The sequence below is a fragment of the Xenopus laevis genome, chromosome 4L (assembly GCF_017654675.1).
Source record: "Xenopus laevis strain J_2021 chromosome 4L, Xenopus_laevis_v10.1, whole genome shotgun sequence".
NCBI lineage: Eukaryota > Metazoa > Chordata > Amphibia > Anura > Pipidae > Xenopus > Xenopus laevis.
This window is the reverse complement of record NC_054377.1, coordinates 8,528,278-8,543,051: the sequence shown is the minus strand read 5'-3', so window position 1 is coordinate 8,543,051 and position 14,774 is coordinate 8,528,278. Positions and strand designations below refer to the sequence as shown.

Genomic DNA, 14,774 nt, shown 5'->3' with positions numbered 1-14,774 from the left:
TCTCTCCAGTCACTCCAGCCTTAATACATTACATTTTTGGCTAACTAGCTAAATTAGAAACATTTTTTATTTTGCACAGCCTATTTACCCAGTTTTTATTTCTACACTGAACAATTCCTTTAAAGCTGTTACTTAAGTTAAAATCTGGATCGTGGGTAACAATACACATTTAGAAATATGTCCCTGATGCTCAAGGATGTCCTTGGTCTCCGTAGTTTTATTGCTCATCAGATGATTATTTTTGCCTTGAAACAATGAGCAATTCATCCAGTTTTGTTTCACTGGATTAAATGACCGTACTCCTACAATGCTCTGTGTCAGCCGATGGATATCTTTAATTAGTTTTATAATTCCACATGACTCAGTGTACATTGAAAGATAATAGATACATCCCACATTTTGTATAGGATTTGGAGTACTTTTCAAAACTGTCTTTTCAACCAATTAGAAATATATCAGTGTTAATACAAATTTTCATTTCAGGCTGTTACTTTTCCTTCAAACTACACCTGGTCACTTTAACTATTCCATCATCCAATTTTTCTGTGAAACCACCCACTGCATAGAGCCTGTCTCTGAGGTTGTATTGTAATGATGAATTTACTGTTAAACGTAAGTCTGCCAGCTATTATACTAGTCCATAAAATAAACGTCCTCCCCAGAAGTAATGGTTTGCTGTAGACCTATCCGCCCCTGTAAGTCAGAATCCCTGCCAGGTTTTCAATTTTCTTCCGTTATTCAGTGCATTTTTACCATATCAGCACTGATAAAATGGCAGAAAATAGAACAAAAGAATTTATGTAACTGCTATTTTTACTATATGAGTTATTTTAACTCAACTCAAAACTGCATGGAATGTGTTAGGATAAACATGTTTCTGTAGAATTAAGTTCTTGGAGAAACACACCACTGTTACATCATACTGTAGGTAACGTGTGATTCAGTTTAATCAGTAGATTATAGAGGCGGATTAAGACCAAATAGAGCCCTAGGCAAACAAGAGATTTTGGGGACCTGATTCCACTGCCAAATAAGTAACTGTCTCAGCAAAGCCACCTAAAACGACAGTGTTGTACTGGGCCCAGCCTTCATGGGCCCCGCCAGCCCATTCTAGCTCCCCCGCCCAGAACCCAATCTTGCCCCTTTATCCCAAGCTTGCCCCCTTACCTAAAAGCTTGCTCCCGTGCCTGGACCCTAAGCTTGTAGCCTGCCCAAAACATCAGGCGTAAAGTGAAGGAGGAGGGAGTCAAAGGGAAGGAGGGGGGGTGGAGGTAGACCGCCAGAAAGAAGGCCCTTGAGTTCAGCATTGGTAGGCCGCAGAAGCCTCACTCCGACCCTGTAAAACTGTATACCTCACACTGATTCTTCTATAAATGAAGCTGAATTTTCATGAACCGGTGATAAATTCACCCCAATAACGTCCCTTATAATCCTAATCTTAAAGGGATACTGTAATGGGAGAAAATGTTTTTTTTCCAAAATGTATCAGTTAATAGTGCTGCTCCAGCAGAATTCTGCACTGAAATCCTTTTCTTAAAAGAGCAAACAGATGTTTTTTATATTTAATTTTGAAATCTGACACGGGGCTAGACATATTGTCAGTTTCCCACCTGCCTCCAGTCATGTGACTTGTGCTCTGATTAACTTCTGTCACTCTTTACTGCTGTACTGCAAGCTGGAGTGATATCACTCCTCCCTCCCCCCAACAGCCTAACAATGGGAGGGTAACCAGATAGCAGCTCCATAACACAAGATAACAGCTGCCTGGTAGATATAAGAACAGCTCTCAATAGTAAAATCCAGGTCCCACTGAGACACATTCAGTTCCATTGAGTAGGAGAAACAACAGCCTGCCAGAAAGCAGTTCCATCCTAAAGTGCTGGCTCTTTCTGAAAGCACATGACAGGGACAGAGATGCACCTACTCACCAATATTACAACTAAAAAAATACACTTGCTGGTTCAGGAATGAAATTTTATGTTGTAGAGTGAATTATTTGCAGTGTAAGCAGTGTAATTTAGAAATAAAAACGACATCATAAAAATCATGGTGAGCTGTATTTTCTCTAATAAAAATGACTGTAAAGGAGCATGTAGCAATATGTTTGGGAGTTTACCTACTGTTATCCTGACCTTTTTGCAGGTAGTCCAACTTGCAACTAAATTGCAACATTCTGTTTGTCCATGATGCTGGCGACTCCCATTATGATTCGCAAATGTCGGAGGCTGAATCTCCCGCTCATTCCTCAAGAAGCATTCATTTCGATTTCTTAAGACAGGTGCTAAATAGTTTTGGTGCTCTCAGTTATTAAGGGGTAGTAAACTGAATTACTGATTGGGTGCTATGGGTAGCTGGAATTAAGCACCCATGTTAGTAAATTGAGCCTTAATGAGTGGTACCCAAACACCCGAAGGACCACGACAGCGTTTTATTACTTCAATTGAAATAGAGTTGTGGAATCCTGAAACCCATTATACAGAAAGCTCTAAGACACAGAAACCTAATTTAAATAAAAAAAAAATTTTTTGACTGCTTTCTGTATTCATTAAGATAGTAGGGGCCAATCCACCATGCTTTTTACACTTTGCCCTCTGTCCTACACGTAGGAAAATTGCCTGTACAGCATGGCCTTTTTTATTTATCAGGCTGAAGAGTACATAACAAAATATAGTCCTCCCAGCTCTTAAAGATGTTTGTCAATATTTGACACCAATTACAGTTGCATATTGTACTTCTGCTCACTCCCTCAAGCTATAAAACTGAACAAAAACACTCTACTTAAAGCACAACTGAACCCCTCTGGATGTGTGTGCTATTTGAGATGGTCAGTTAAACACAACTCTATCTGACCCTTCTTGACCTTAAAATACCTCTACCATTGCCTGTAGTCAGCCCCTAAACCAACCGCATTTGTCATCTTCCTTCCTTAAGCTCCGCCTTTAATCTTTATGCAAATGATCTTGCCCCTAGCATCACCCAGTCTCACTATAAGCACAGGAACTACAGGGAAGACAAATGGCACCTGTTTTCTTAGGCTCTGAAAATAATTTACATATTTCCCCAAATAACTTGCCTCTTTAATGGTAAATTGTATTGTAATGACACACAAGGATCTGATTGCCAATGCCTTAAAATTTACATTTCTAGGTTCCAGTCAACATCATGGATGCTGCAGCAGATCCTGGTATTTAATGACTATTGGGGGAATGTAATATGTTTCTCTAGCGCTAAGAAAAAGTATGCAAAGACACCTGTGAACATTAGCAACCACGTTTATGTCCTTTTTAACCGATTAAAGACCGAATTTATCACAAAGTTTGCAAACAAATGGATTTTGCGAGCATTCAGTCTATGTAATTAAATTTCGCAGGCACAAAGTTTTTTTAGCTACCAAATTATAAGCAAAACTCCAGAGTCGGTGCTAAACCTTTGCTTAGCGAAAATGCGCAGTGTAATATTTGCCAGCAACTGATTTTACAATTCGAGCGTCGTCACTGTACGTCACTAATAACAATGGTCCTTCTCTGAAATCCCAGGGCAGTGGTTGTAGAACTTTTTTCAATTCAAACTCCCCTTGGAGGTCCAAGCTTTGGTCAGGGAATCCCATTGTTCATAACAAGGTTGCAGCTTTAGGAAAATATTACTGTATCAGTAGCCGTGTAACTAGACTGGACCGGGCCCCCCCCTGCAAAGAAATCTTCACAGGGGCCCAGTGCAACTTTAAACTAAAACCTACCCTTACTCCTGGCCACCTGAGAACCTGGCTGGCCAGCCATCCTCTTGTGCTCCCTCCCTTCTTCTCGCTTGTCACCGCTTCGCAAATTCAGCCAGCGAGAGGAGATTTTCTTAAAGCTATAGAAGAAGCAGTGTGGGCCCCTCTGTTCCCTGGGCTCCCCCACTACCATGGGGTCTGCTTCCTCTATAGTTACACCAGTGTGTATCAGTCAATCAGCCAACATTCCAAAAATATATAGGTTTTCACCCAGTAACGGAACTACAAGGCACAGGGCCCGGGTACAGGCTACTATGCAGCCGGGCCCCCCTCTGGTGGAGTGGAGATTGCAGCGGATTCGAAATTGCGCTAACGATAGGCTTCAGAACACAAGTGATTATAAGTGATTAAATATTCCTAGCAAGCTGATATTGTCAGCAAGGGTGGAGGGTGAAATTAAATATATAAGATATGTCCGTTTTTTCCCATCAGTTCTAGAGCTGTGTTTTTCTTTATGCAGGATTCCTTTTTGCACGGCTATAAAAAGTTTACCACCCTAAAACCTGGCAAGCTTTTTATTTTTTTGAATAAACCCAATTGTGCAAAAAAAATGAATATTACAGAATGGCAGAATGCTTCGAGGTGGTAAAGTATTAGATTCAAAAGCAAGAGCAGTACCAGGAACACTTGAATTTATTAGCATGATGGGGCTAATAAATTCTGCTGCCACACATAATGCTTTCAGTGCCTATGTTTTAGCAGTGGAAACTCCTTTCTGCATGTGCAGGTGCCATCACACCCTAGTTGGTTGTGCTACTCACAAGAGCAATATAGATCAATTAAAGTTGATAAAGCGTACAGGGCTGATCCTATCAAATGTGGGGCCCAATTGGGACCATGTTGGCGGGGCCCCTAGACAAAGTGTTGCTGGCTACTGACACACCAAGTATTTAGGAAAATAAGGGCATACAGGCACAAAATAGAAAGGAAAGGGGCAGACAAGGTAAGAGAGTGAGAGGGATGAAATAGGGGCACATAATAGGGGCACACAGGGTAAGAGAGAGAGGGAGGAAATAGGAGAGTGGACTGGGCCAATTAGTTTGGGGCAGGCTGGGCCGATTCAGCTTGGGAGCAGGCTTGGTTGGATTGGGGGCAGGCAGGGCCTATCAAGGTTGGAGGAAAGCTGGGCCTATGAGAGTTGGGGGCAGGCTAGACCTATGGAGTTGGGGGATAGGCTGGCTTATCAGAGTTGGGGGTGGGCTGGACCTATTGATTTGGCGATGGGCTGGACTCTCAAAGTTGGGGGCAGGCCAGGCAGCATCAGGCCTGGACTGGGAGTCAAAATAGGCCCTGCCATTCCAGAGTACGCAGAGGCCCAAACAGCCCCCTACCAGCCCAAACAGCCCCCAACCAGCCCACTCTATGGTAACTTTCTATGGAACCATACAGCAGCCCCTCTGGCATTTGCCAGAACCGACAGATTGCCAGTCCGGTCCTGGGCAGCATCATGTGCTGAGGGAAATATTATCTGTGCTGCCCTGTGGTGCGGGGCCCCCAGAGGTGCGGGGCCCAATTGGTCCAATAGGCCTAAGGCCGGCCCTGAAAGCATAGAACTGACATCTACCCTATAGTTATACATTTTAACACTTGGCTTTGCTTATCATGGTTGCAGTTGCCCTTTAAATACCCCAGAAAGGGAGAAAAATATATAATTAAACAGAAAATAAATACACAGATCCCACTCCCTCTCAAAGCGGGTTTGACCAACCAGTTCTAGAACGATAGACATCTCTGTAGATGTGTTTATATTTTATAACTATTTTTCCCTTGATGCTGTTTTATAGTGGTCACACTGTATGTTTAACTAGGAAATCACAAAAAAATTCATTAAAAACCTTGCCATATTACGCGCCATTAATCTTCTTTGCGTCAATAACAGTGACATTTATAGGCTCGTATAATATAATATGCTTCTGTGGATAATTATTGTAAATCTGGTGTTGTTTGCTCTTGTAGTCAATCGATTTTATTGACAGAAACAAGAAGTAACAGTAAATGTGGCAACCAGTAGCTTCTTGTTTCTGTAAATGTGGCTATTTTACCAGTTACACCAGTGAAACACTGAGCAGGTGCAAAGTATAGGTGTAACATAACTAGTCATTCATTATAGGCCCCAATATTTAGGAAATAAATCATTTTTCACACACAAATACTGAAGTGAAAGTTAATAAAGTAATAAATGAGAGCAGGCCCAGGCTGGATTCCCTGTAGCTCCTCCTGGGTTACACTGAGGGACTGATGTGCAGGTTGTGGGCACAGGAAATGTTCTGTGTGTCAGTAAATGATGTCCCCATATCAACATCCGAACATATTCAGTGTAACATCACAATAAGATACAGACAGTGTTACACAGGAGCATTACCTGCAGGTGACAATACAGAACAACATGACCTGTGAGGCAGCGTCGTGCTTTGAAGCTTCCTCAGGCTGACATCCGGTGCGCGGGAAAATCGCGGTTCGTGGGCGTGGCTCTACCTTGACGTTGATGTTTGTATCCTGTCAAGGTAATCGCTAGTTTACGGCTAGTTTCTCACGGCTGCTCCAGTCACAGTGGGAGGCGTGTCTTTGGGTTAAGCCCAGGCGCTGCTTTTCCCGCCTCTGAGGAAGGACGATGATTTGGCTTTGAAGTCACCACTTATTGTAACGTTTTAATTTAGCCAAATTGCTGGAAAATCAGTGGGTGGAGGACACGGTGCGATGGCCACTAGAGATGGTAAGAAAGGTTTTATTATTTGGTTACGTGTGAAGGATTGGGCGGGAAGTGAGCAATGTGGGTGAATGAATCAGAAAAGAAGAATTACAGAGGGATTGTTAAGGGTGAAAGATAATTGTGACTTTTGGGCAGTAATTGTGAGGAGGGGGGATATGAGGGAAATGTAAGACTTTTGGGCAGGATTGTGAGGGGAGGAATATGAGGGATTAGTTTGTGCAGGGATTGTGAGGAGAGGAAGATGAGGAGAAGTGACTGAATGGTTTGAGCAGGGATTGTGAAGTAAGGACAACAAGGGAGAATTAAATTGTTTGGGCAAAGACTTTGAAGTGAGGCTGTTGAGGGAGAAATGAGTGATTAGTTTGAACAGGAATTGTCAGTTGAGCAAAATGTGGAAAAGTGAGTGAATGGTTTGGGCAGGGATTGTGAAATGAGGACGAGGGGGAGGTAAGTGAATTGTTTGGGCAAAGATTTTGAGGTGAGGAAGGCAAGACAAGACAAGGGGGAAATGAGTAAATGGTTGGGCAGGAATTATGAGGGGAAGAAGATAAAGGAAAGTGAATGAATGGTTAAGGCAGGGAGTGTGAGGTGAGGAAGACGAGGGAGAAGTGAGTGAATGGTTTGGGCAAAGATTTTGAGTTGAGAAAGATAAGGGAAAAATGAATGGATGGTTTGAAAGGGATTGTGAGGAAGATGAGGAAACGTTAGTGAATGGTTTGGGCAAATATTTTGATGTGAGGAAGATGAGGGAGAAGTGAGTGAATGGTTTGGCAGCGATTATGAGAGGAAGAAGATGAAGGAAAGTGAATGAATGGTTTAGGGAGGTATTGTGAGGAAGATGAGGGAGAAGTGAGTGAATGGTTAGATTTTGAGGTGAGGAAGATAAAAGAAAAGTTAGTGAATGGTTTGAAAGGTAATATAAGGAAGATGAGGAGAAGTGAGTGATTAGTTTGGGCAGGGATTGTGAAGTAAGGACAACAAGGGAGAATTAAATTGTTTGGGCAAAGACTTTGAAGTGAGAATGTTGAGGGAGAAATGAGTGATTAGTTTGTACAGGGATTGTGAAATAGGGACGACGAGGGGGAAGTAAGTGAATTGTTTGGGCAAAGATTTTGAGGTGAGGAAGGCAAGACAAGGGGGAAATGAGTGAATGGATTGGCAGGGATTATGAGGGGAAGAAGATGAAGGAAAGTGAATGGTTAAGGCAGGGAGTGTGAGGAAAGGAAGACGAGGGAGAAGTAAATGAATGGTTTGGGCAAAGATTTTGAGGTGAGAAAGATAAGGGAGAAATGAATGGATGGTTTGAAAGGGATTGTGAGGAAGATGAGGAAACGTTAGTGAATGGTTTGGGCAAATATTTTGAGGTGAGGAAGATGAGGAAAAGTGAGTGAATGGTTTAGGTAAAGCTTTTGAGGTGAGGTTGCGATGAGGGAGACATGATTGGATGGGTTGGCAGGGATTGTGAGGTGAAGAAGATTTAAAAGCAAGGGAATAATATGTTCAGGGATTGTGTGAATCAAGGAGGTTGAGCGGAAAGCAAAACATTGGTTAGGTAGTGAAGTAAGGAAGATGAGAAGGTAGTGAGGGAATGGTTTATAAATAGGAATTGTGATGAGCTACTGTAGAATATGAGAGAAAAATCATTAAATGGTTTGTTCAGAAATGGGAGGAAGATGAGGAGGAAGGGAAAGAATGATCTTTGCATGAATTGTGAGGAGGATAAGGCAATAGCAATTGAATGGTTTCAGCAGGAATTGCAGGATGATGAGGAAGAACAGAGCAAATAGTTTGGGCAGAGATGGTGATCTGTCTGAGGATAAGGATGTGAGGAGCTGAGTAGTGTTTGACAAAATAAAGTACCGTATGTTCAGGGACTATTTGCATGCTGAGCTGAGCATGCTGGGGATGCATATTTAGGAGGGATTGTGGGTTTAAGCATGTAAAGGGCTAAATGGCTCTGAAGAGATGAGAGCCCTGAGCATTGTTTATCATTTTTTAGCGTTTGTGAGGATGTAACACCAAAAATAAAATATTGTCTTCCCTTTTTCTTTCTTTTACATTTCCAGTGGTTTTAAATGTATTTTAAATGTATTTTTAAAAAAAAAAAAAAAAGACGTGTGTCTTTTTTCAACCTAACTTACTATGTTACTATGTATCTTTTGGAAGCAGTATGTCTCTCTTTTCTGTCTTGGTGGTTCTGACCTTTGAAATAATGTATCAGAAGCCAAGTGAAGAAGCGTGCAAGACTTTCATCTCCTGCATTGCTACAGGAGACAGAACCAGCAATGCTGAAAGCTGCAGAAAACCATTGCTTAGTTTTAAATTACAAATAACAGTAACACCACTGGACATGACTATAGGAAACTGGCTTAGAAAAAGACATTTTATTACCATTTTTTTGGGCATTAATATATCTTGTATGGGACGTATGAATTATTGAATTTTTATTGACAATAACAAAATGTTTTAAAATATCCAAAAGTGACATTTCTATGGAAGTGGATCTACAGACATCTAAAGGATGGGGGCTGGACATGCCAAATTAAATTATCATAATGAAGTAATAGTGGATACTTTGGAAGTTAGTGCTCATCAATATGAATATTTAATGTGGACAAGGCGGGCAGATGTTAAACAGTAGGTTGTAAGGAGTAGATGGCCAGGGGCTGTGGGGGGTGTAGAGCAGTCAATACTTAAATACTGTGCACTCACACTTAAATTAGCCAATTCATACTGCAAGGATCACTAGAAGCCCAAAATGAGTCCCCATTATGCTTAATGTGGGTCTTGTTAAAATCGATAATAGTGAATTGAATAATTCTGAACAAGTTCTTTGGTCGCAAGGCTGACTCCCAGAGAAAGAGGTTGGGTAGCACTGGCATAGCACATGGAAACTGGAGTATATACAGGTAAGCATTCCAAGCCTATGTTTGACTCTATATGTATGTACATTTCCATTGCTACTTGCTCTTTTTATCGCACTCCTCAGTAATGTTCCCTCTTAAGTGTGCATTCTCACAAATTCTGAGGCAGCGCACACAACAAATTATGGTGTGTACAAAGAATTTTGTGTGAAAATTTTGAATTGAGCACTGCGCTCACCTGAAATTGCTCCTCAGTATTGTGCAGGACCTGAATTTTGATACATTGCACTATGAATAATGATATTAACTAATGTTAGTGTTTCATTTGTAAATTATGTATAAAATAACATACTTGACAAACGCTACTGTACTTGGTATCCAAAATACATGTCTTTGCCAAATGCTACTTTACTGTTATCTGGATTGCTGCCCTAGACTGCAGCAAAAGGTTTTTACAGTACGAGCTCATACGCAAAATAAAAAAATATTCATGTGTTTGAGATGCTTTTTGAATGCGAATGTGTAAAGTCTAAGTATATTTAGTAGCTCTCGTAAGCCATTATTCACGCTTTGCCAGATGAGTGGCGACCATAGTCAAGTTGAATGCAGCTCAAAAATGGAAATGTGATGCGAGGTTCCCAAAAATCAAAACAATAATAGTTAAACGTAGAAATTCATTCATTAGGACGTAGACAGAGTGGTCTAACGTGTTTCATGCCAATTGGGGCACTTACTCATAGGCTGGACTCATAGATTTGCCTAAAGCTTGGAACAAGTGCTGTAGTAGGCACAAAATGCGTTAGGCCACTTTGTCTACGTCCTAATAAATTAATTTGTACTTTTAACTATTATTGTTTTTGGCAATCTCACATCACATTTTTTGATGCTTAGACTGGGGCTACAGCACTTCGCAATATGTTGGCGCTATATAAATACATTAATAATAATGTTAATAATAATCGGTGAGATTCTCGATTATTTCTACTTTTTTGCTCTATATATATATATATATATATATATATATATATATATATATATATATATATATATATATATACATACAGGTATGGGACCTGTTATACATAATGCTTGTGACCCAGGGTTTTCCAGATAACGGATCTTTCTGTAATTTGGATCTTCATACCTTAAGGGGCCGATTCACTAAATTCGAGTGAAGGATTCGAAGTAAAAAAACTTTGAATTCCGAAGTATTTTTCGGGCTACTTCGACCATCGAATGGGCTACTTCGACCTACGACTACGACTTCGAATCGAAGGATTCGAAGTAAAAATCGTTCGACTATTCGACCATTCGATAGTCGAAGTACTGTCTCTTTAAAAAAAACTTCGACCCCCTAGTTCGGCAGATAAAAGCTACCGAAGTCAATGTTAGCCTATGGGGAAGGTCCCCATAGGCTTGCCTAAGTTTTTTTGATTGAAGGATATTCCTTCGATCGTTGGATTTAAATCCTTCGAATCGTTCGTTTCGAAGGATTTAATCGTTCGATCGAAGGAATAATCCTTCGATCGTACGATCGCAGAATTTGCGCTAAAGCCTTCGACTTCAATAATCGAAGTCGAAGGATTTCAATTCCTAGTCGAATATCGAGGGTTAATTAACCCTCGATATTCGACCCATAGTTAATCAGCCCCTAGTCTACTAGTTAATCATGTAAACATTAAATAAACCCAAAAGGTTTGTTTTGCTTCCGATAAGTATTAATTATATCTTAGTTGGGATCAAGTACAAGCTACTGTTTTATTATTAAAAAGAAAAAGTAAAATTTTTCAAAAATCTGGATTATTTTAATAAAATGGAGTCTATGGGAGACAGCCTTTCTATAATTCCGAGCTTTCTGAATAACGGTATCCAGATAATGGATCCCATACCTGTATATATTTTAGTTTAGTGCCTTCACTTTCTCATTAATTAGAGCATTCCGCTCCTCTTATTCCCTTTTTTGCATTCAAAATTGCAAATGCATATAAACACTGTATGAGTGCATGGCCAAAGGCCTGATTTATACAGGCAACACTTTCAGACTGGTAATAACAATACAACTGGTCATTTGATAGGAAATAGTAGCTTTGCTAGTTACAAAAATACCTGGTGGAACAGACATTTTCCAGTAGTTTGCCAATGCAAATGATGTGAGTTTTTGCATTGCAATCTGCACTCTGATCTGTGAATTTACATAACAGATGACTACACCGGGGATGGGGGTCACATGTCATGCTCAAAGCAACCCCTGGAGTGGAATAAATGATTAGCAGTTACCTTATTTGTGGTTTTGTGTAAAAAGCTTATTGTCTCTATTGGCAAATATCAGACCAGGCGATTTTTCAGGCCAAAGGCACCAATGGCACTACCCATTGATTGTGAGATCTTTTAATCAGAATGCTTGCGACCTGGGGTTAACCGGAAAAGGGGTCTTTCTGTAAATTAAGTCTCTGACTTAAAGAGGTGGTTCACCTTTCAGGTAACTTTTATTATGTTAAAGAACGGCCAATTTTAAACATCTTTTCAATTGGTTTTCATTATTTGTTTTTATAGTTTTATAAAAAAACAAATGCTCTGTACGGCAACAAATGTATTGTTATTGTTACTTTTTATTGCTGATCCTTCTATTCAGGCCTCTCCTATTCATATTCCAGTCTCTTGTTCAAATCAATGCATGGTTGCTAGGGTAATTTGGACCCTAGTTACCAGATTGCTTAAGATGCAAATTGAAGAGCTGCTCAAAAGCTAAAGAACTCAAAAACCTTCAATAATAAAACATGAAAACCAATTGCAAATTGTCTCCGAATATTACTCTCTACATCTCACCTCTCAAAGGTGAACAACCCCTTTAAGCTAACTTTTACCATTTTATATCATCGCCAATTCTAAACAACTTTTCAATTGGTCATCGTTATTTTTTTTCCATAGTTTTTAAGTTATTTTCCTTCTTCTACTGGCTCTTTCCAGTTTTCAAACTGGGGTTACTGACTCAAAAACCACAAATAATAAAAAATGGAAATTGTTTCATAATATCACTCTCGATATCATTCTAAAACATTAACTCAAAAGTGACCAACCCCTTTAAGTTTACTAAAAAATATTTAAATATTCATTAAATCTAATAGGATTGGTTTGCATTAATATGGATTTATACTTATACTCTCAGTTTGGAATCAGGTACAAGAGACTGGTAATTGCCGAATAAATTCGCCTGGCACGAATTTGCGGTGAATTTCCGGGTGTCACTTTCTGATTTTCAAGTTTTTTCATGAAAATGTCAGATTTTCACGATTTTTTCATGAAAAATGTTCGAATTTCACAATTTTTTTAGTGAAAACTTTCGAATTTCAAGATTTTTTTCATAAAAACGTTCAAATTTCACGATTTTTTCGTGAACTTTCTGATTTAACGATTTTCTGCGAAAACAGGATAAATTTGGCCATCACTACAGGAGACTATTACTATTTTTTATTACAGCAAATAAATAAAAGAAATGTGAATTATTTGCTCTTCTGTGAACTATTACCCTATTGGGAGATGGCCTTCCTGTAATTCTGAACTTTCTGGATAATAGGTTTTCGGATAAGGATACCACTAAAAACTGACGTTTAATAAATCTGCTTCTCAAATAGTTTTTTTCCTGACAGTTTACATTGATTATTGCATCAGAAGACTTTTCCTGCATTAATAAATTAAACTTGTGCCATTCTGCCCAGCCCCCACTGGGATTGAACAGCAGAGGGTGCTCCTGTTACAGAATCATGATATTAGCAATGTAAAAACTAATAACATCATGAAATTTTTAAAAATAAGCAAATATGCTTAGAAGAGCACTTGTATATGGGAGGGTATATGCCCCTTCCATAGCAAGAGAGAGAAATTGGAAGCAAGACCATAGGCTTTTTTTTGGTAGCGCTATACATTTACAATAGAATTACTGTAGGCTGCAGCATTAACTGAACTGATTGTTATAGTTATCAAGAATCAAATATCAAAGGGAAGTATTGTAAATATTGAACTTGTATTCTCTGCAGGTCATTTGTCATTGCTATTATTAATGTTTGTTTGACGATCAAGTTAGGTCTTTATATAAACGGATGGCTGCTATAGAATACATCATAATGCAGCATTTGCCCTTTTGCAGTCAGCCCATTTTCAGGTAACTGAGACTGCTATTATTTATTTATTATTTTCACACAATTTTCTGTGCTAACCGTTAAGATACTAAGACATAAAATAATTACATGAACCATTTTATTCAGACAAAGGAATGATTTATGGGATGGTTTGATATTCTGGATATGTCCTATGGAAGCCTTGCAACAGATATACGCAGTTTTGGGTTTAGAAACATGTATAGAACTGAAAGGATTTGCACTTCCTTCCTGTTCATTTTCATCTGTTTAGGGGTGACTTCCTTCGATTTTTTTTTTTCCTTTGAAAAAAAGAAAGGTTAGCTATTAGTCACTGGGAACAAGTGGGTTCTGCTCCAGAGATTTTTAAATGTAGAAGATGACTGTTGCCTATGGAATTTGGCTGCCTACGTATTGCATGTGCTATCATGCCTCTTTCCCAGAGTAAACTGAGTGCTTTCCCTCAAGTGCAGTCTTGAAATTAAAGGGCTAGTTCACCTTTAAAACTTTTAGTACGTTATATAATGGCCAGTTCTAAGCAACATTATAATTGGTCTTCATTTATTATTTTCTGAAGTTTTTGAATTATTTACCTTCTTCTGACCCTTTCTAGCTTTGAAATGGGGGTCACTGTCCCAGCAGCCAAAGCCTATTTGTCTGTGAAGCTATACTTTAATCATTATTGTTGCTTTTTATTACTTATCTGTTTAGGCTCCTCGTCTTCTCCTATTCATATTCCAATCTCTCATTTTAACCACTGCCTGGTTCCTAACATAATTTGGACCCTAGCAACCAAATAGGTACTGAAATTCCAAACAAAAAAAGACAAATAATAAAAAATGAAGACCAAAGGCAAATTGTCTCAGAATATCACTTTCTATATCATGCCAAAAGTTAACTTAAAGGTGAATGACCCATTTAATGAAAAGTACATAAAAGAAAGGAAAATAAACCTTTTCTAGAGTGTGTATTGGATCTAGAAGTTCTGTTGGCTGGCCAAATAAATTTTTATCAGACCCAGTAGTGGATTTAAATCATCCATAATAAATAGTGGTACATAAGTCTGTATTCATATACAGTACTGTATTATAATACAGAAGAGCCATGAATATCTTGTAAATTACAGTATATCCTTAAAATACACAAAAGCCATGAATATCTTGTAAATTATATCATCAGTTATAAACGGTGAGTTCTGATGTCATTTCTGTCACATGACTCACTGAAACTTGTGTATTATAATAAATAAAGTACCCCCAGTTGCAAAATATGAAGATATTAGAAGTTACCTCGGA

General features: G+C 39.1%; 1 protein-coding gene and 1 long non-coding RNA gene across 5 annotated transcripts in view; one reads left to right on the top strand and one right to left on the bottom strand.

Annotated features, from left to right (window-relative positions):
* Positions 1–6,251, bottom strand: part of LOC121402901 — a 40,166-nt gene extending 33,915 nt beyond the window's left edge. Inside the window, exon 1 of the long non-coding RNA XR_005966852.1 lies at positions 6,135–6,251. This is a non-coding gene — a long non-coding RNA (uncharacterized LOC121402901). The remainder of the gene's footprint in view (positions 1–6,134) is intronic.
* A 74-nt stretch (positions 6,252–6,325) lies between these two features.
* Positions 6,326–14,774, top strand: part of ano1.L (anoctamin 1, calcium activated chloride channel L homeolog) — a 120,565-nt gene continuing 112,116 nt past the window's right edge. For all 4 annotated transcript variants that reach the window (XM_041589099.1, XM_041589096.1, XM_041589097.1 and 1 more), the window contains exon 1: positions 6,326–6,485. In XM_041589099.1, coding sequence (XP_041445033.1) covers positions 6,470–6,485 — 16 coding nt within the window. In that variant the 5' untranslated portion in view covers positions 6,326–6,469. The remainder of the gene's footprint in view (positions 6,486–14,774) is intronic.